At 40.2% G+C, this 21,434-nt stretch overlaps 1 protein-coding gene across 1 annotated transcript in view; it reads left to right on the top strand.

Moving 5' to 3' along the window:
* The window catches only part of ARHGAP10 (Rho GTPase activating protein 10), a 267,627-nt gene extending 249,401 nt beyond the window's left edge, over nucleotides 1-18,226 (top strand). The window contains exons 21-23 of the mRNA XM_075611566.1: nucleotides 7,800-7,967; nucleotides 9,901-9,992; nucleotides 17,422-18,226. Coding sequence (XP_075467681.1) covers nucleotides 7,800-7,967; nucleotides 9,901-9,992; nucleotides 17,422-17,510 — 349 coding nt within the window. The 3' untranslated portion in view covers nucleotides 17,511-18,226. The remainder of the gene's footprint in view (nucleotides 1-7,799; nucleotides 7,968-9,900; nucleotides 9,993-17,421) is intronic.
* The last annotated feature ends 3,208 nt before the right edge of the window (nucleotides 18,227-21,434 follow it).

Below are 21,434 nucleotides of genomic sequence, written 5' to 3'. Positions count from 1 at the left end.
AAAAACAAAAAAAAAAACATTGAAGCCTCCTATTGTGCCTAACAGAATATTGCAGATTGTTCATTTATTGCCATTTATATTAGATAATTATGGTAGATTTATAATTTTAAAAGGCACATGTGCCTTTCTTTGTGGATGGATTTCTGGGTTGCTAAAATGGTATATCTCTATGCTGACGTTTGCAAACAAAATCCACTCAAACGTGTGTTGTGGCTGGTGAGGATTCAGAAATGTTTTCAATTAGCCTATTCTTAGAAATATGAGAAGAACACTTGCTAATGCCCGATACAAGCAACTGATGGCATACTAAGGACTCTGTTTCCCCGGGCCGAAAGAAGGGTTTTCCCCTAACAAGCATGTGCTGCCCTTGAGAATATTTTGGTTCCCACACAGTGTTTGTGTGAGATGTCTTGGCAATTAATTCTGGGTTTTTACATGCCGCCTCTTCTGGGAATATATTTAGCTTTAGTCTATATTCGTGCTTATGTAGGGTGATGTGGATATCATTTGTGTCTTCAGAAACATTCATCAACATCCTTTAGTCTTTTCTCGTAAAGTTAGACCTGAATAACAATGTGTTTCTTTTTACCTATTTATTTTGTTTCTATAATTCGAGTCAGGGGTTTCTCTGAATCTGAACCGTGCTATTTGTAGCTCTTGGGGTCCCCCGGTTCATGAGATATTAACCGCTGTAGTTGCCGGTGTTCTTTCGGGACAAAGAACATCAGTGGGCAGCATTGTGGCTTCCTATGGGACAACCGCAGTGGCCAACATTACAAATCCAGGAAAAAAGCCTGCAACTAAACTGATTAATAGTTTGGGAAATGAGTTTCACTAAAGCTGAAAAAATCAATTTAATTCCATAACTAAAAATAGCTACATTTCGCTCCAGAGGAGCCCCCTCCCACCCACAGTTCAAATCCTTTAAAGATGTAAATAGTGGGGAATTATAATTGTAACACAGTCTCTGGAAGATGTACTACTACTGGTTACTGCTGTTTGTGGTGCGGTCATATTTGTGAGGGTCCAGGAGAGCTGAGTGGTCCGCGATGGTGTGGGGAACAGGACAGGATTTTGTAGATCTTCACTCAGGGTGTCAGCGCCTCCAGCTCCAGTGAAGTCCCCCTCTAGGTCAGATTCCATCCATACCCCTACGCAAGAAACCGAGAGCTCAGGCAGGGGTATATAAAAATGGATGATTTATTGGTAGCCATCACTGCTAGCAGTACAGCGAATGTATGAGGTTTGATCTGGGTCCCCAGACGTTTGGATGATGCTTTGGCTCTCTGATAGACTTGAGGCCTATAATCTCTCTTGCTCAGTCAGCCCATGAGAGACCGGCTGTCTGTCTCACTCCCAGCCGGGAGGATCAGCACACCCCTCCTCTCTCTAGGAGGGGTGGAAGTGAGCTCTCTTTTGCATCCTCATCCCAGGAGGGAGAGAGCTCAACTTCTATAATTAGCACTTCCTCTCTGATGCACCAGAAGGGGAGGGCGCAAGGTCTGTATCAGGATTGGTTATACACAGACCCTTGTGGCACCACCTGTTCCGTCACTCAGAGAGTCAGCATGAATGGGGAGGTCAAAGCCCTAGGATAGCCTGCCACAGCCTGTAGCTACAAAGGACTTATGTGACAGGAGGCAGAGAGTCAGTTTGGACCAGCCATGGCTACATATGTTTGATGCATTGCATCACTTACACAAGCCAAATGTGAGAAACAATCTTTATGTAATGAAGCATGCACTGGATCTAATTATTTATATATATATATATATATATATATATATATACTTTTTTATTTTTCTTATAATTTCAGATTCAATGGAAATTCGGACATATTACAAAATCAGTACAAATCAATTTATTTGGTATAGCATATAGAGTGGTGCTCTTTTTATACACTCATCATTTGAATCTGTTCTCTCTCCAGTTACTCTAGGGCTAATCTGAGGCCGCAGCACCATCCATTTTGCGGCTTCCTACTGGCTGAGCATTAAAACTGCTTCAGAAACTAGCAAGTAATGCCTGATATTACTGATATGTATCTTGTTAACCAGGGGATCCCCGGAGCGGAAATGAAGACGGTTCAGCTCCTGGTTCCCATTCGTAGGTCAGGTAGACGGGATTGCTGCTTTGGAATAACAGGAGATAATATACATTTTTTAATGTTAAACTAAGCGGTTTGTGAACTGTTGCGAGTGTAAGAAATATAGTGGTGTGTCAAACAGTTAGCCTACAGAAAGCACTGGCTGCGCCTATGCCGTAGCCGGTATAAAAGTTATACCACAGTCACTCTTTTTGTAGCAATTACAATTCAGACTTTTTGGGAAACGTGCATGACATGTTCTACCAATCTCGTTCTCTGTATATGTTGGTCTCGCTTGATATTAGTCAAATATTTACAAACCCTGCAAATATGGCAAGCGGAACAGTACTTTTTTCACACCCACGGCAGATTGTTCTGACTGGTTTAATTATGGCAATGGTTTAGGCCTTTAGGTGTTTCAGTTCCAAGACTCAAATCTGGTGGGCCTCTCTCCCACCATAGAAATAGCAGCAACTAGGTAGGTCCTTCCCTGTGCAATACCTTGCAGCCCACGCACCTGCGGTAACATAACATAGTCTCCTTGCAGCAGTTACATAAAGAATAAAGAGAAAGTATTACAAGTCTTATTTAAACTTTACAGCCCCCGTACTGGTAGATGAGCATTAAAACAAATAATCAGGAGTGCGATTGTACGGTATGCATGAGTATAATCCTCTGAAATGAGATAGTGTGGCTCGTTATACTCCATTTTCAACACTTTGTTCTGTGAGCTAAGAAAACAAAAAGGTGTTTTTCTTCTCAAAAAGTTAAACTGTAGGTTTGGAAAAGCAGAAAAGCTGTGCTTTAAGTGGAACAGAACTGCAGCAGATAATTACTGTGCTATATCAGAGCAGTGAATGAATTCCGCTTAGTCTTAATGTTATGTCTGCTGTCAGTCAGCTAATATCCACAGTAACTAAAGTGTTTCCATTCTGCGGTCTCCTGCACAGGCATTAGGAATTTTAAACGGGTATTTGAGGTGCAGCAGGCTTTTGTATATACTGTAGATGTGTATTTTGTTATACCCTTTCACTGTTGGAGGGCCTGTAACGTCGCAGAGGGTCACACACGTACACTGGCTGCCGGCTTTGTCAAAGAAGAGGATTAAACGGAATTCAAAATTACAGTGGGTCAAAATTGAGACGACCGCCATATTATTGTACACTTTCTGTGGCTATAGGATCCAGGTTTATTTAACCATTGTATTCCTTTCTATCTCTCTATCTATATCTATTCTGCGTCTCTTGTGTCCTTTTTTTAACCAAAAAAACAGCTTTTCCTTTTCTTTTTTTTTTTCCTTGATGACAAACAGCGTCTGGGAAAACTATTTAAATTAGGAATGGAGTCGTGTTTGTGGCGTTCTCGAGAGAGAAGGGAAAATAAAAATAGACCGATATTTTACAGAAGACCCATATCCATTCGCCACACACACTTTGTTTTGTGGAGTTATTTTCATTTTGCAAATGAATCTGTGTAAGTGACCATACAGGTGAGAGGTAAGAAATGATTCTATCTATAGTAGGATCACTTTCCTAAACTACATTAGGTTATTATAGTTTTTTACAGAAATTCATATTTGGAATAGAAAAAGCTCAATGATGCAGGCATGTTAGTAATGTACTATATTTGTATGTAACGCTGCTTCCCCCTCCCTCTGGGAGATTTCTCCATTACACGGTGTAGGTTGGTGCATAACTGATGGCTCACAGTAGATCTGAGTCTGCGCCGGTGTTGTTGGGGAGAACAGGACAGGCTTCTGGGGTACATCATGGGTCAATTGTTTAATCTGTTTCCCCCAAAAAAGCTCAGGACAAGCTGCCTGGGATGGGTCAAACAGTTTTGTTACCAATTTTATGATGAGTAGGCGATAAGATGTACAGATGTAGCAAAGTTTACGTTTTTTTTGTGCCGCAGACCAACATGCGAGAATCCATGGCCAGGAAGGATTAACTCTGCAGTTTCCATGCTTTTGAATGGGGGACCACACAGCATTAATCCTTCCAAGCCAGACAGTCTGGAGGAGCTGCACAAGGGACACGACACAAAGGAGCAATCTCCATGTCCATGTCTGTTCAGCCCCTTGATGATATAGATGCCCGAATATGATATCTACATCAAGAAGGGGAATACTATAGGACCATATTCGGTCAGCTACATCAAGGGGCTGGACAGGCCGGAGACAGCTGCTTACCTTCAGAGCTGCTCCGTGAGACCCGGAGATGGACTACTTCTCTCTGGGACACCTCTGCACAGCTCCTTCACACTCTTCAGCTTCTAGCTGATGCGGCTGAAGGATTAACACTACGGGTCCCATTCAGACGCATGGACCACTGCATAGTTAATACTCCAAGGCCGCAATCGGTGTGGCCGCCGGACTTCACCGTCACCGCGCATGATCGCAGCAACGAAAAAAGTCTTACTAATCTGTATTCATTAGGGGTTCGCAGAACAAATATTTTTTATTTTATAACTTAAAAATTAAATATTTTAAACATGAGATACAATACACAATACAGGCAATTCTGAAAGTATACCTTTCGAGCCCTACTTAGCCGGGTTATTCCGGATGGAATAGAAATAATAATAATTATAACGGAAATAATAATAATAATAAAAAATAAAAAAAAGGGGGGAGGGAGAGGTAGGGTGGGGACTGGATATGGAGAGGACATCAATCCGGGTAACAGATCGCCGCTTGTCTCGCATCTTCCTAAACAGATCGCCTCTGTGGTATTCCTACTTGTGTATCTGTATACTCAACCTACTTTGTGTTCCCGCTCCCAAAGGAGAACGCATCTATATCTATCATAGCCAGATTGTGTTACTCTCAACCCCGGGGATATCTGTCTGTGCTGGTGTCCAGACTTTTAGGAAATTGGTGCCAGTGTCGTTAACTAAACTAGTCAACTTTTCCATCTGGCAGATAAACCACATTCGATTCCGACTTTTTGGGATGCTTGGAATATCGGGGCGTTTCCATAATGCTGCGATCTCGCTCCGCGTTGCTATTGCAAAATGTGCTATTAATTTATTGTGTGCTTTGGACAGACCCGTTAATGGTCTGTTCAAGAGGAACAGCCATGAGTCCGGGGGAATAGTGAGGTCGAAGATCCTCCGTATCCAATTTCTAATTTCGTCCCGCAGTGGGGAGATCCGCGGGGAGGAACCCGGCACGAACTTGGCTAATTTCATAGGGGTGAGGTACCACTGCATTAAAACCTTATATGCGTTCTCCTTTAGTGTGGTGCATATGGAGCTTTTTACTGTAGCTAGGTATATGGCATTCCATTCCTCATCTTCTAGGGTCTCTCCCAGATCCTTCTCCCATTGGGTCCTAAATTACGGAGTTTGCTGTTTAGAGCCTGCAGAATCGATCACCTCTCTGTACAGCTGTGATGTGAGTCCCCTAGTGTCGGTCTCTGCCAAACAGAGCTTTTCAAAAGTCGTCGAGGGGGGATATGGGGCAAATTTATTGTAGAATGCTCTGAGCTGGAGGTATCTAAAAAATTCCGAATGGGGTATATCTTTTTCTAACCTGACATGGTCAAATGTTTTAATCTTTCTATTGTAACCCTCCAGTTTTGATCCGTATAAATCCTTTTTGTTTCCAAATTGATGCATCTCCCCCTAGCAGGCCGGAGCGAATTTGGGATTATTCCAAATTGGGGACATTGAGGAATTACTTGTTGTGAGGGAATATTTGATTTTAGCAGCCTCCCAGACAGACAGTGAGTTGGTCATCGAGGAGAGTGGCGTGCCAGCGAATTGTGCCACCGTGCATTTAGGGGGAGACCGCAAAGCGGAGATTCACAGTTCTTTTTCCGATATAGCAGAGCTATCGTTTATTTGTGTAAGTGATGGAGATAGGTAACTCTTACCCTCTCCTCTCTGCTTGTTGCCAAAGTGAGAACTTGAGTCAGAAGAAAATTCAGGTTTTATGATTTTGTGATGCAACAAGAAATGTTTGTGTCTTTTTTCATTACCTTTACCAGCATTAGACTAAAAATGTATTCTAAATTAGACACATCGGATTACACTTAGGAACAGGAAAGATGATCCAGGGCTCCACGGATTTTTAGCAAAATAATGTATTCATAATACACAACGTTTCGGCCTCACTTAGGCCTTTGTCAAGTGACTGGTAAATACCGTGGAGCCTTGGATCATCTTTCCTGTTGCTGTATACTTGGATTGCTGCAGGTAGGCCATCCTTGAACCAGGAGTGCGCAAGTATCGCATTTTTTGCATTTATTTGCACTGTTTTGGTGTGCTACATACCTTTGCGGATTACACTTAGACCCATATTTACTAAGCAGTATTCTGCCATAAGACGCATTCCGCAGCTGGAGACATCTTGGAGCCCATTAACTGGAAACATGGTATTGTTGTTTGAATGGTTATCAGGATGTCCAAGATAATGTAAACTTTAAAAATATAAGTGTCTAATTTATATTTAACTCTGGTTTATTGCATTTTCAGGGATAGCAATCATATAAAAGTTTTTTTTTTTTTTTTTTTAGTTTTTATATATATATTTCTGAACTATATGTATTTTTCTTTGTAATATAAAATGTTACAATAATAAACCTAACGTTGTGTTATCTCACGTCTACCTCACATGCTGTCCTAACATTTAAGGTCTCCACCTGAAGTAACACACAGCAGCCTGTTCAATCAACCACACAGAATCCATGTTTTTAGTATGATTATTACTATTTTCTTTATTTTGTTTCATTGATTTCAATGTAGCTGTTGTGGGGGTAAAAGTGCCAAAAGCTTTTATTCTCCCTATGCTCTTATTACATTACGGTTGCAGAAAAAAATGATGAAATGAGATGTGTGATGTAACATTAGTTTTTTATATTGTACAAGTGCAAACCAGGCTACTTAAGATATAGAGTCACGGATTTATTTTCATACATATTTATTTATTACATACTTTGATAAGTAAACCTTCACAGTGTGGTTTTCTTGTGGTTTTACTGCCTAAGTTAGAGGACTTCCTGGAATAGTACAAAATGGCTGGTGGTTAGTTCTGGAAGTCGGTGTTGGTAAATATAGGCTGCTCTTATTAGGATTACATTGTTCTCAGTCCAAACAGCGCAAGTCTACCATGATGATCAGATCCTGAAATCTTGGGTAGACTCGAGAGACTAGCCGAATCTCCGTTATGTGTGTGAGTGCGCCTGTAGGGAAGGTCCACTATGGCTTTGCATCTTTTAGTGTATGTATGAATGGATAAGTGAATGTATGTACTGTATGACCTTGTGTATGTACAAATGTACTAGGCTTAATTTACCCCACTAGACAACATATCCCATTGTATATATCAGAGTATCAGAGTTTCCATAGGATTCACTGCAGTGTTGACACAATGTCACAACATATATGCCCTAAAATGGAGCCATTAAGGCTACTACATCTGTATGCATGAGTGCATTCCCTATTAAAAGTTTTAAGTTCTTTATGGTCCAATAGCGGGTCCCTACAAATCTGTTTCCCGTGGTTATCTCTTATTATTCCAGTCTGACACTGTAAAGCAGACTTAAGGTGAACTTCTTTATGAAAACCTTTTTTTTAAATCGTGTGGAAGTGCACAGTATGCGTCTTTTAATCACCTTGGCCACCATAAATAAGCAAGGTTTGTCTAATGGATTTATCAATTAAAAATTACTTTACTATATTGATTGTAACTGTACTGTTTACTGTTCAGAACTAGTCTGGTTCGTTCGCCTTTGGTATCATGGATGAACAGCGAGTCATCTACAGCTTCTCCAGAACCTACCTCAAGCGCAGCAGTGCCATCGCCAGCTCCAGCTCCTGAAGAGGCACTTTCCCTCCTCATGCCTCTGTCTGCAACCAGTGAAACAAGTGCAGAAAGGTATTACAGTGACTTTAAAACAAGCTCACCTTTCCGTTTAAGATCACTGGTACTACATGGTCATGTTGACATATCATTTCTGCATGGATTTATGTAAATTTCATGATCATTCTTTTCTGTCTTGCACGTCATTCAAATCTCTCTTCCTTTTTTCCATCTCTTCTTGTTTTGCAAGTTCAGTCTTCCCACTTTGTTTAAAGTCTGCCCTCACTTTCAGCCCACCTGCCTCTGCTCTGCCTCTTCTCTATCTTTATTGTCTTTTACTGTATGCCTGTCAATTTACTATTATTGCCTCCATTAGTTCAGTATTTATCTATAAATTCTATATAACAGATTCTCTTGACGCTCTCTATATATCTCTCCTTCATACTCTCGTCTCTTAACAATAACTCTCCTACAGTATATACTTATAGTTATGATTTCTATTTATGGACTAAGAAGGGTTTGTCACAGATGTACAGTAGTTATACACAACCTTTTGAGGCATTGGGAATATCCCCAAAATGAGGATTAGCTCTGTTTCTTTTCTGCTGTTTTTCACCTCAGTTTATTGTAATTTGCATCCTTTCTTGGTTTCATTTTTATGAATACCAGGTACTTTAATTATGCACATTCAAATAGGACTTCTTCCCATGGCCATATACGGCATGCTTTATATGCTGTTCTGTAAGATTCAGTTACTAATAGCCATGTTCTCATTTCTGCCACCTCCGTAGTCATCGTAATAATGTCGGAGGTATATCTGCATGCTGTAGAATAGCTGGCAATCGTGGAACATTGAGAGAAAGGGTTCTTCATGTTGCGGACCAAAAGATTGATAATATAGTAAAAGATCCCTTTATTTCAGTGTTCTATAATTCCAGGTTACCTTTGTGTACAATATCCATTCTATCAAAAGGTGCACTGGGTATTACCCATCTTGGATATTGGAGAAATGAAATGTCCAGTAGTTTTCTCTCTTCAGTGTATGTTTGTTGGTTCTTACTAGGAAAAGCACTTCATATGCTCTACAATCTTGCACTGCATGTCTGGGGTCTGCAGTGAGTACAGAGACCTGTAAATATAAGAATGTGACCAGTATTGTATAATGTTTCTGCATAGGATTCCCTACTGTCCTAAATTAAGTGGTTTACTCCAGAGGTCTCAATTAAACCTGGTTTGAACAGCTTGCCTTTGGGAACAGCTCGTGTGGTTTTGCCTGAGTTTAGTAGTGGGCTGGTGTGGACTGGGGAATCACAGAGGTGTTGTATATTATGTGAAAGCCCTGTCCACTCTATTTGTGGGTGAACCAAACAAAGAAGGCTAGTCGTCCATCACTATTGTGTCAGTCCCAGATTTCGTAGGTGCTGTTTGCAGTGGACCTAATTTGATCTTCATAATTAAGCCTTGTTTGAAAGGTGACAAACTCTAGTTTGGCACTTATTGAAGAATAGATCTGTAATTGTTGACCTTTTTTTAAGTTCTGTTTATTGTCTTTTGCCTTCCTTCTATTTTTAGATTTCTGCATTTTTTTTTCATTATTTAGAGCCTCCTCAAACATTTTGTTTTTCACAGCCTTTTTATAAACATGAGCTCAACCCTTGATTGAAATTAAAAATACCACTTTTTGTTAATTGTTTCCTTTACATACAATAAGTAACTGCTGGAGACCTGCAAATCAAGTAATGGTCAGCAATTTGCCTGTATCCTCCAACCCCAAGGCCTTTAATAACATCTTATGTGCAAATATTTGATAAAACGGGCCATGCACACATTTTAATATATGATCTATCTCCAGTAAATGATTTGGTTATTTACGTATTAAAATATGGTTGGGTTTTTTTCTCTCTATTTGGGAGTGTCCATTGGATTTTAGTTGGTCTCTATAGCTAGGAAACATTACCTTTTCCTGAGATACATTTCACCAGTTACTTATTTACTCTTTATTTTTCAGTTGCACTAACAGGAAGGCAAAAGCTGTATATCCTTGTGAAGCAGAACATAGCTCGGAATTATCTTTTCAAGTTGGAGCTGTTTTTGAGGATGGTATGTGAAGACCCTAAATTTAGTTTTCTACATTTTAAACTTAACACACCTTTTAGAATTGTCCTCAGCTCAGGGGGGTTATTTAAATAATGGAGGCCGCCTTACCTTTTTTAATCCATCTGTATTACTCCGTTAAGTATTTTCATTCCAACGTCCTTTAAAGAAAAAAATAAACCAATAAATACGTCCACAGGATTCCCTGATAAACACCGTACTACATGTGTTGTCTGACAGATTAAATTAACAGAGGTATTCCTAATACAGTATCTTAAATTGTGACACGTTACGATGCTCGAGATGTTATTTTAGGAAGTACCTTCACTACTGTACATCATGAGAACTGGCACTGAAGCCCTTCAACATTTCCAGTAATCTGTGTACTAGATTTGTCATGTAATGTGTACATTGAAATCCATTGCTATTTGTGCCGTGTGCTACTGGTGGTTGCTCTAGAATTTGTTAATTGGAATGTTGCTTGGTCGTCAGTTACTGTAATGACATTACTTGTGCTCTGTGCCTTGTAATGATACTTAATTAAAGCCGTGTTTGACATTTTAGAGGTACAGACTTCACCGTATTTAACTCGCATTTTTCGACATATTACCATTTTATTATGCGTCTAAAGCAACTTATAACTTCTGGGAGAAAAGATGTAAATACAGATTCATCTCTAAAATTAGTTACCATACAAATGCACCGAATGTCACGTTTACAGCTTGTTTAAATAAACATTTTAGAGCACCTTACATTTTAACGAGTATAGGACAGCGACTCCCTTATGTAGTGCACTGAGAAAACACCCCGAATCAGGCATAAAACAAACTTTATTAGAAGTTATTATTAAAAAAATATTCGTGTTGGATTTGACGCAAAGTGTGGACCCAAATATAATAAAAACAACTAAAGAGAGGCGTGGATCCTACTTAGAACGCTAACAACATATGAGGATAGCCCCTATTATGTATTTGGGTAATTATACTATTGAATTAACTATAACCCGGGTGAATCCACTGGACAGGTATGAGCGTCTAAGGTGAGTGGTGGATAAACAAGCAGCCCCAATATACTATTGGGTATGTCAGATAGAACAAAGGTATTTAATATATATATATTCTTATATACTTACAGTCTTGAAAAAGAAAGTACACCCTCTTTAAATTCCATGGTTTACATATCAGGACATAATAACAATCTTCTGTTCCTTAGCAGGTCTTAAAATTTGGTAAATACAACCTCAGATGAACAACAACACATGACATATTACACCGTGTCATGATTTATTTAACAAAAATAAAGCCAAAATGGAGAAGCAATGTGTGGAAAACTAAGTATACGTTATGATTCAATAGCTTGTAGAACTACCTTTGGCAGCAATAACTTGAAGTAATCGTTTTCTCTATGACTTTATCAGTCTCTCACATCGTTGTGGAGGAATTTTGGCCCACTCTTCTTTACAACGTTGCTTCAGTTCATTGAGGTTTGCGGGCATTTGTTTATGCACAGCTCTCTTAAGGTCCCGCCACAGCATTTCAATCGGGTTGAGGTCTGGACTTTGACTGGGCCATTGCAACACCTTGATTCTTTTCTTTTTCAGCCATTCTGTTGTAGATTTGCTGGTGTGCTTGGGATCATTGTCCTGTTGCATGACACAATTTCAGCCAAGCTTTAGCTGTCGGACAGATGGCCTCACTTTGGACTCTGGAATACTTTGGTATACAGATGAGTTCATGGTCGACTCAATGACTGCAAGGTTCCCAGGTCCTGTGGCTGCAAAAACCCAAATCATCACCCCTCCACTACTGTGCTTGACAGCTGGTTTGAGGTGTTTGTGCTGATATGCTGTGTTTGGTTTTCGCCAAACGTGGCGCTGTGCATTATGTCCAAACATCTCCACTTTGGTCTCGTCTGTCCAAAGGACATTGTTCCAGAAGTCTTGTGGTTTGTTCAGATGCAACTTTGCAAACCTAAGCCGTGCTGCCATGTTCTTTTTAGAGAGAAGAGGCTTTCTCCTGGCAACCCTTCCAAACAAACCATACTTGTTCAGTCTTTTTCTAATTGTACAGTCATGAACTTTAACATTTAACATGCTAACTGAGGCCTGTATATATATATATATATATATATATATATATATATATATATATATCATGTGAAAAGGAAAGTACACTCCCTTTGAATTCCTTGGTTTTACATACCAGGGCATAACAATTATCTGTTCCTTAGCAGGTCGAAAAATTAGGTAAATACAACCTCAGATGAACAACACCACATGACATATTACATGTATCATGATTTATTTAACAAAAATAAAGCCAAAATGGAGAAGCTATGTGTGAAAAACTAAGTACACCCTTACTGCTTCCATAGGAATTAAGATGCTAAGTAGCAGACATGTGCTGCTAGTCAAATGCCCTTGATTAATTGATCATCAGCAAGTGTGACCACACCTCTATAAAAGTCGAAGTTTTAGCAGTTTGCTGGTCTGGAGCATTCAGGTGTGTGTTAACACAATGCCAAGGAGGAAAGACATCAGCAATGATCTTACAGAAGCAATTGCTGCTGCCCATCAATCTGGGAAGGGTTATAAGGCCATTTCCAAAACAATCCATCATTCTACAGTGAGAAAAAGATTATTCAAAAGTGGAAAACATTCAAGCCAGTTGCCAATCTTCCCAGGAGTGGACATCCCAGCAAATTCACCCCAAGGTCAGACCGCGCAATGCTCAGAGAAATTGAAAAAACCCAAGAGTTACATCTCAGACTCTACAGGGCTCAGTTAGCATGTTAAATGTTAAAGTTCATGACTGTACAATTAGAAAAAGACTGAACAAGTATGGTTTGTTTGGAAGGGTTACCAGGAGAAAGCCTCTTCTCTCTAAAAATAACATGGCAGCACGGCTTAGGTTTGCAAAGTTGCATCTGAACAAACCAAAAGACTTCTGGAACAATGTCGTTTGGACAGACGAGAACAAAGTGGAGATGTTTGGCCATAATTCACAGCGCCACGTTTGGCGAAAACCAAACACAGCATATCAGCACAAACACCTCATACCAACTGTCAAGCACAGTAGTGGAGGGGTGATGACTTGGGCTTGTTTTTGCAGCCACAGGACCTGGGAACCTTGCAGTCATTGAGTCGACCATGTACTCCTCTGTATACCAAAGTATTCTAGAGTCAAATGTGAGGCAATCTGTCTGACAGCTAAAGCTTGGCTGAATTGTGTCATGCAACAGGACAATGATCCCAAGCACACCAGCAAATCTACAACAGAATGGCTGAAAAAGAAAAGAATCAAGGTGTTGCAATGGCCCAGTCAAAGTCCAGATCTCAACCCGATTGAAATGCTGTGGTGGGACCTTAAGAGAGCTGTGCTAAACAAATGCCCGCAAACCTCAATGAACTGAAGTAACGTTGTAAAGAGGAGTGTGCCAAAATTCCTCCACAACGATGTGAGAGACTGATAAAGTCACACAGAAAACGATTACTTCAAGTTATTGCTGCTAAAGGTGGTTCTACAAGCTTATTGAATCATAAGGTGTACTTAGTTTTTCCACACATGGCTTCTCCATTTTGGCTTTATTTTTGTTAAATAAATCATGACACGGTGTAATACATGTATGTCATGTGGTGTTGTTCATCTGAGGTTGTATTTACCTAATTTTAAGACCTGCTAAGGAACAGATGATTGTTATTATGTCCTGATATGTAAAACCATGGAATTCAAAGGGAGTGTACTTTCCTTTTCACATGACTGCATATATATATATATATAATATACTTATTTTATATATATATATATATATATATACATACATACATACATACATACATACATACATACATACATACATACTGTACATGTTGCTCTCTTGTGGTGCAGCTGAGAGCAGTATTCTCAGGTTTCTTGATTACCCAGGAGTCAAGGTTCTAATATGTTGAACCCCTAGCCTGAAGTAAACTATAATGGTGAATATAGGTAGAGCATATACATTGTATGATTGTCCAGATCTGTGGGTTATATTTTGATTTAACCTCAAATCCTGCATCCTCTGGCTACTTTGAACTCCGATGTCCTGGAGACTTACTGGCACCTATGGGTAGCCGTGACAGTCTGTGTGGGCATCAGTTCTGAAATTCTCAGCACATTACAATACACAACAGTACATTACAATGTATTAGTAAACTATACTTTAATACATCCCTAAACCCTGGGTCTGGGGAATAGAAAAGTGTACTTTCATTTTTTTTTTATCAGCCTGTATTCCCCACACACTGTCTATTCGACTTTGACTGGACTCTGAGGGTCCCCTCACAAACTTATCTATGGTTGGAGCACCCACAAACCCAATACAGGTTCTGGGCTATCTTGGCATTAACTGGGTTACCCCCCTTAACCTAGGGATCCCCTCAGTTACAGGGACACTTTTCATCCCTTTGCCCCATTTACCTTTCTAGGCTATGCTGAAGCAGGGAACCCTAGCAGTGAGTCACGCAAGCGTTTTCAAGGGGAGATATTGCCGGGACAATGTACCTACATGTATCCGAGAATCAGGCAAGATTCCCGGGTACATTTGTAGGGTAACCAACAACTCTGGACCCCAACTACCTAGGCACATTCTGACAACAATTTCTCCGCAACTCCCCCTCGAATCTCATGCTCTAGCAATCCCTGCTCGCTGACATACCCGGAAAGATAAAAACACACAAAATATTTGTATTACATGCAGTATGAAAAAACAGTACCCTGTTACTGGGTCCAAGAGCTAACTCTCTTGAACCTTTATATACAGATCAGGGGTAACCAAAAATGGGCTTAACCTTTATTTGAGAGCCTGGTTACCCCCTACCGTCACACTGGACCATTATCAAGGCCTATGGTCTACCTTATTAAGACGTGTGTGTGTGTGTGTGTGTGTGTGTGTGTGTGTGTGTGTGTGTGTGTGTGTGTGTGTGTGTGTGTGTGTGTGTGTGTGTGTGTGTGTGTGTGTGTGTGTGTGTGTGTGTGTGTGTGTGTGTGTGTATATATATTTTTTTTTTTTTTTTTTTAATTTATGTAGTAGTGGTAATAGGAGGCCCTTAGCATGTGTCATTTTTTTAGCACTCCCTCATCACACTCCTAATTTCTAACAAGTGGAAGGCTATGCATTTTATTTGTCGTAAGGGGGAGTAGCAGCTCCGGTCCTAGCTTTCAGTCTTCCTCTCTGCAACAGGCTGATAAACTAATCTCAGCTGAACTATGTCTTTGAATATCAGACACTTCTCAGTCTCCATTGCTAGCAGTGAAATCAGAATGCTATCCCACAATCTACCATGCTCTCAGCTTTTCTCCAAACCCCCCATGCCTTCTCCCCAGGCCTGGTTCATTTGGGGCTTTATTTGACCATGTTGACTCATGTTGACTCATGCTGACTGGGTTACACATGCTACCCACAGCCCTCTCCCGTGCTACCAGACTTGCTTTGCAGCCGGTTCCCCATCCTCCTCCCCTCGCATCCTCTCTAACCTGGCTCTGGGATTGTCGCCGCTGGCCATTCTCGCTCTCCTGGCTCCTCTTCCCGGGTAAGCTCTTCTGTAACTGTCCATTTCCTCCTCCCTCTCCCCCCACCACTCTCCCCCCCTCACTCCTCTCCCCCCAATCCCACCCATCTACCCTCTCCCACCCATCTACCCTCTCCCACCCTATCCCACCCATCTACCCTCTCCCACCCTATCCCACCCATCTACCCTCTCCCACCCTATCCCACCCATCTACCCTCTCCCACCCTATCCCACCCATCTACCCTCTCCCACCCTATCCCACCCATCTACCCTCTCCCTCCCCCTGCACCCTCTCTCCCCCCTCTCCTCCCTCACCCCCACACCATCTCCCCCCCCCACACCATCTCCCCCCCCCGCACCCTCTCCCCCCCCCGCACCCTCTCCCCCCCCCGCACCCTCTCCCCCCCCGCACCCTCTCCCACTCCATCCTCTCCCCCTTCCTCCCCTGCTGCGGGCATGTATTGCTGTTCCAGTCACAGTCCTTGACCAATTTGTTCTCAATTCATGACCTACATACACACACAACAAACCCAATTATTTAGTGATTCCCGTAGTACTTTTATGAGAAAATGTATTTTGCAACAACAAAAAATGTAATACTCTTTGAATGATTTAAAGTTATCCTCCTAACTAATATAGGCATATCTATCATTCTTCTTCATAAATGATCAAGGAACCAAAATGAGTGAAATGTGAGGTTTCTGAGACACAATTTCAATTTTAATGTAATAATTCTGAGTTCAGAATAGAGACCCTCTTAAAGCTGCAGTTCAGTCTTTTTTTTTTATTTTTTATTTTTTTACTTCAATAGTTTAATGTGTGCAATCTCTAATTACTTAAAGAACTGTATAGCTGCAGGTCAATTCGTTCTCCATGTATTGATAGGCGAAATTTGGTGACATAATTAGTGAAGGGATCTGTTTTTCTTCTGCTTCTGTCTGTCAGTGGAAGCTCATGAATATTCATGAGCACTCCTGCATTGACATGTGCTAGAGGGAGGGCAGGGCTGACAAAGGGGTGTGCCAGGGCTTGTGACAGGACATGAAGGGGCAGTGCCTTAGCAAATGGCTGTTAAAATAGAATACAAGAAAATTGGTCTTTCAAAGTTGTTTTTTTAAAAACAGAAAATGCTACAAATATTTTTTCTTAATGCAGAACTGATTTATTAAAAAAAAACACACATGCAGGATATTGACTGAACTGCAGCTTTAACTTGTTTGTGAGCTGAGCATTTACTTTCTGCTTATTTACCCAGGCACTTTCTTACGAGCTGCTGCTATGACATTAGCGCTGATGATATATTGTGATAAACTCTTCTATTGTAGGGTTGGTTTTAAGAGGGAATTAGTAAAGTAACTTCTCAGGGCCTCATACTGTATATGCAGGGGGGGCTTCAATGTTCTTTAATACAGTCTTCGTCATAGTTAATCATATCAGTATGATATAGATAATCATATTTTTAGCTCTAGTCACTGCACCTGGGCTCAGGCTTAAGTTGCCATCAACGTTGGGCAGTGGGCATTGCTGATCCCTCAAACATTCAAAATGTTAAAGGGCCAATTCCACTTAGCTCACAAACATGTTGTCTTTAATGCAAACATTGGACTTTTCATGACCTTTCTTTAGCTTTTAAGGGAGTTTTCCTTTGCAACTGGGACCCTAAAAATGTCTGTACAGTATGTGTCAGTTACAGTGTTTCCTGCACACTGGTTCACCCTTCTTTGTCTGATGGAGGAGAGGGGACTGCTCAATACATAATGCTCCCAAGTTATTCACAAATTAACAAAATATAAATATAGGCTTGCTCAATATTTTTGTGTTTGTCTCCCAAAACGAAGGTCTTTTGTTATTCATACACATTAACACCTGTTTTGCTTTTCTGTTTTATAGTTGATTACTCAAGGGAGCCTGGATGGCTTGAAGGGACACTGAACGGCCGGAGGGGACTTATTCCACAAAACTATGTTCAGTTTCTCTAGCCTTGTGTACTTGATGCCCAGAAGTTGTACATGGTATCCATGGATTTCCGTTTCGGCCACGTTCCTTATTCTTCGTGACTGCTTTTATCACCTGACCAGAATTCAATTGGAAAGAAAAAGCTCCTTCGGGAAAAGATATGCAATGTTGCCAAACTGAAATTATACCTTTTTAAGAAAATGTTTTATTATATAATGTTTGCATTTCTGACTTTTTCATTGCTATCAACACCGCTATCAAGTGAATTGTTTGATTATTGTGTCACTTGTTTTACACATTTCATTCCTGGTTAATGAGAATATTTAGTGCAATTACAGTAGATTTAAATTAAGAATGTATTGCCTTCATGACTACAAATTTAAGACAAATTATATGTGTGGATTGACATATAATATAAATCTGTTTTGATGTGGCTTTTCAGAAGCTATTAAATATGATGTAGCAATATTTTTGCACCTTTTTAAGGCTTTTGATTCTGTGACCATCCACCCAATGTAAAGATGGCTTTGCTTGTGCAAAAAGGTTATAAAATGGCAGCATTTTATAGTATTTTTTCATCAGTGTTCTTAAATGTTTTCTAGCCTAAGTCACATGTATATGTAAGTTTGGTGTTTTAGCTTCTCACTTGGTCAGTGTTATTGTTTTGTTGTGTTGTTTTTAAAGTATAGTACTGCCAAATTATCACTTTAATTGAAATAAAATATTATTTGCTCTTTGACTTTTAAGGTGTATTACTAAAAAAGAATGAGTACAGAATCAGTGGCTTTCTTCTTGGGACAGATACAGTAGCAATTGAGAATAACGCTCCCAGCCAAACCACCAGTACACCGGAGTCAACATAAACAGCAACATACAGTACACTGAGACACAAGAATATGTGCATGTAATTGAATGTAATATCCACTTAGATGTTCTCATGTTATTTATTTTACTTATGTGAGTGTCCCTGTGCAGAACAGCTGTTTTTTTCTGGAAGAATTAAGCAACACATTTTAAGGGTACTGGAAAAACAATGTACTGTAGCTGCAAGGAGTGTCATGGCCTGTAAACCAATGAATGAGAGGAACATTTTGATGACACAGCATGTCCCCTCATTTATTGGCTGCTGTGGTCACTGGACATATTTTTCCCCAGGACAGTGAATTCCTCTTGAAAGGAAGGGGGGGCTCCTTGTAATAAAAGTAATAAATCAAATGGGAGTTCTGTCGGTGATGCTGCAATGTAATCAGTTATGTCAATGGTGTAAATAACCTGATGTTGTTTGATATGGGGAAACATAAGTGCAGTTAAGGTCACTGCTCTGTTCTCCAGAATGTGGGAAATAACTGCATGCACGTGGGTGTAGAAGATAAATCTAGGACACATCCTACAGTTGTATAAACTGGAGCCGTGCACATTACCCGGTAATTGATCATAGTTAACATACACTACTAGTGCATTCTGACAGCATAATCACTGCTGCTGACTTCATGGGTTAGCTAGAGCACTGGTATTAAAGGGTTAAGTCCACAGAGCTCACCGAAAAATCATAATCATCCTTCAATTGACACTTTTGCTTCTTTGAAAAATGAATTCGGCATTTGAGCTGAGCAATTGTAAGTGTCTTGTTTCCCCCACCTTCAATCAATTTAGCCACACCAGCCACAATGTCGTCAGGACTTGGCAGATGAGGAGAGCACATTTCGGTGAGCAGCGTCTGTCCTTCCCTTCCATAGGTACTGTATAGTGACACAATATACAGGAGCTTAGTAATAGTGGACCAAGTTCCACCATAATATGTTTGTAAATTAGCCTTAAAGTAATTTAAAATGCTATCCTTGTTTCTTTTATTTTTAAATGATCTAACTTTAACCCATGTGATGTCACTGACTTGGGTCCCTTTTTTTCCAATAATAAATGTAAACAACTTCCAATGTGACTAAATGTAATCTTCCTTAAAGTGAATATTTAGCTTTTTGGTTTAATTGAAAAGGAAGCTGTGTTTTTTTTTTTGTTTTGTTTAATAGCGGTGACTGACTTTTCAAGCTCTTGTCCCGTCTACGTTTTGCAATCATAGCAATTATACATACCCTTTTCCCATGTGTAGCCCCAAAAACATGCCACTGTTTTTTCATGTGCTGGGCATTTAAATGAGCGTTATGGGGAGATGTGAGAAAAATGCTTTTAAAGTGGGTAATAGCCCTGTATCTTGATTAAAGATGAAACTTGCTTTAATGGCTCGGATTTTTCTGTTGCCTCGAAGTTCAGATTGCTAGGCTTCACCACCCCATTCCTATCTGTAGAACCAAGAATAATGAGAAAATGTTGATTAAAAACGGTATTTTCCAGCGACAAACTAAGCCAGGTTACTAAGTGGTGCTACTCAGTGCCACTGTATGGTAGTGTGTCTTATTGCACAGGACTGCAAAGTAAGTAAGGCTCATTATGTCTTGGAAGGGCCACCGTGAAGGGGGGAAAGCCAGGACTCCTGTACCGGGCCGGTGAGAAAAGGGTCCCAGGTCCCATGTCGGCAAACCTTGCAGAGGGGGGCCTTCAGAAGGGTGTTTCAGAGGGGGCCTGGTGGAGGTTGTCTGAAGTTAGGCTCCCCTGACAGGCTCTCCCCCCTTCTCTTTCTCCCCCATCCTCTCCTCCCTCTTTCCCTCCTCTCACTTTATTTTCCCCTGCACTCTTTTCCCGCCTACGCTCTCCCTTTTTTGTCTCTACAAATGTGACTACAATTGACTTCTTCTTTTATGCTGTTAAATCTTTTGATTGAAGAGGCATCTGTAATGATTATCAATTCCAAAGAGCATTTATTTAACACATGTTCCCACTTAATAGAAACATTGGGATCCTTAAATCTATCACCTGGACTCAATTGTACTCAAACTTCTAGGTATCACATATTTAATGTAGTCTTCGAAGCTGGAAATATCTAATCTTAGTTGTGATTCTCTAGTCTAAGCAACATGTTTTTGTGTCCCTTAAAAAGATCTTGCAAACTTTTATATTCATTACCTTTCATCACATACGGTTTAGAGAATGTTTTTCTTGCATCCATATCCCACTGTTTTTCTTCAAAGGTGAACCCCATTTTGAAAACCTTACTCCAGAGAAATCTGGAGAGTAAACAAAGAAAACTATTTGAAGTGTCTATTTTCAAATCATTACACTGAGCTATTTAAACCCTGATTATATGGAGATCTAGAACGAGAGAGAAAAAATGGGATAAGAAGAAGCCTTCGATAATGCTTCCCTAAAACGGGGGCAAAGGTCTACAATCAATGGGGAACTTGCCCAGGCGAAAAAGATGTACAAATGAATTTATAATTAATTCTGGGTGGTGCTCCTATTCATACATTAAATATATAAAGCTATCCATTTTGATTAATTTTGTGTGGGATTAGAACTGGTAAAACAAAATCCCAAGAGAGGAATCCTATCAATTGGAGGCAACAGGAAGGAATGGGTTAAAAAAAAAAAATTTTGTGTGTCTATAATGGGTAGATGCTATTTTGATATATACTTGTCATTTTCAGGCATTGTTATAGTATGTTGTCATTTGTACATAAGTATTTGTAAATAGATATTTTGTTCGTCCTCACTTCTGGATTTTGACCTATAAGAAGGCCATTGCAAGGTTTCTGAATCAGCCCGGAAGAAGCCCTCACGTGTCGACCATCTTGACGCAAAGACGCCAATCTAGGCTTAGGACTGTGAACCTGCTGCATGAGAATACACCAGGCTGTCTCCAAAGAAGCTTGCTCTTTAAGACGTACAGTATAATTACACAAGTACTGTTGTCCACGTTTGAGACAAATGTTCTTTTCTTGTCGTTTAATATTAGATTTGGGTGGGGAAAAAAGCTAGGCATTGCTACATACTGTAGAGTGCACAGAATATGTGAAATACCAGTAAATAAGCCTGTCACGGGGGACCCAGGTACT

Source organism: Ascaphus truei, chromosome 1 (assembly GCF_040206685.1).
Source record: "Ascaphus truei isolate aAscTru1 chromosome 1, aAscTru1.hap1, whole genome shotgun sequence".
Lineage (NCBI taxonomy): Eukaryota > Metazoa > Chordata > Amphibia > Anura > Ascaphidae > Ascaphus > Ascaphus truei.
The sequence above is the reverse complement of the archived record's forward strand: the minus strand, read 5'-3'. Positions and strand labels throughout refer to the sequence as shown.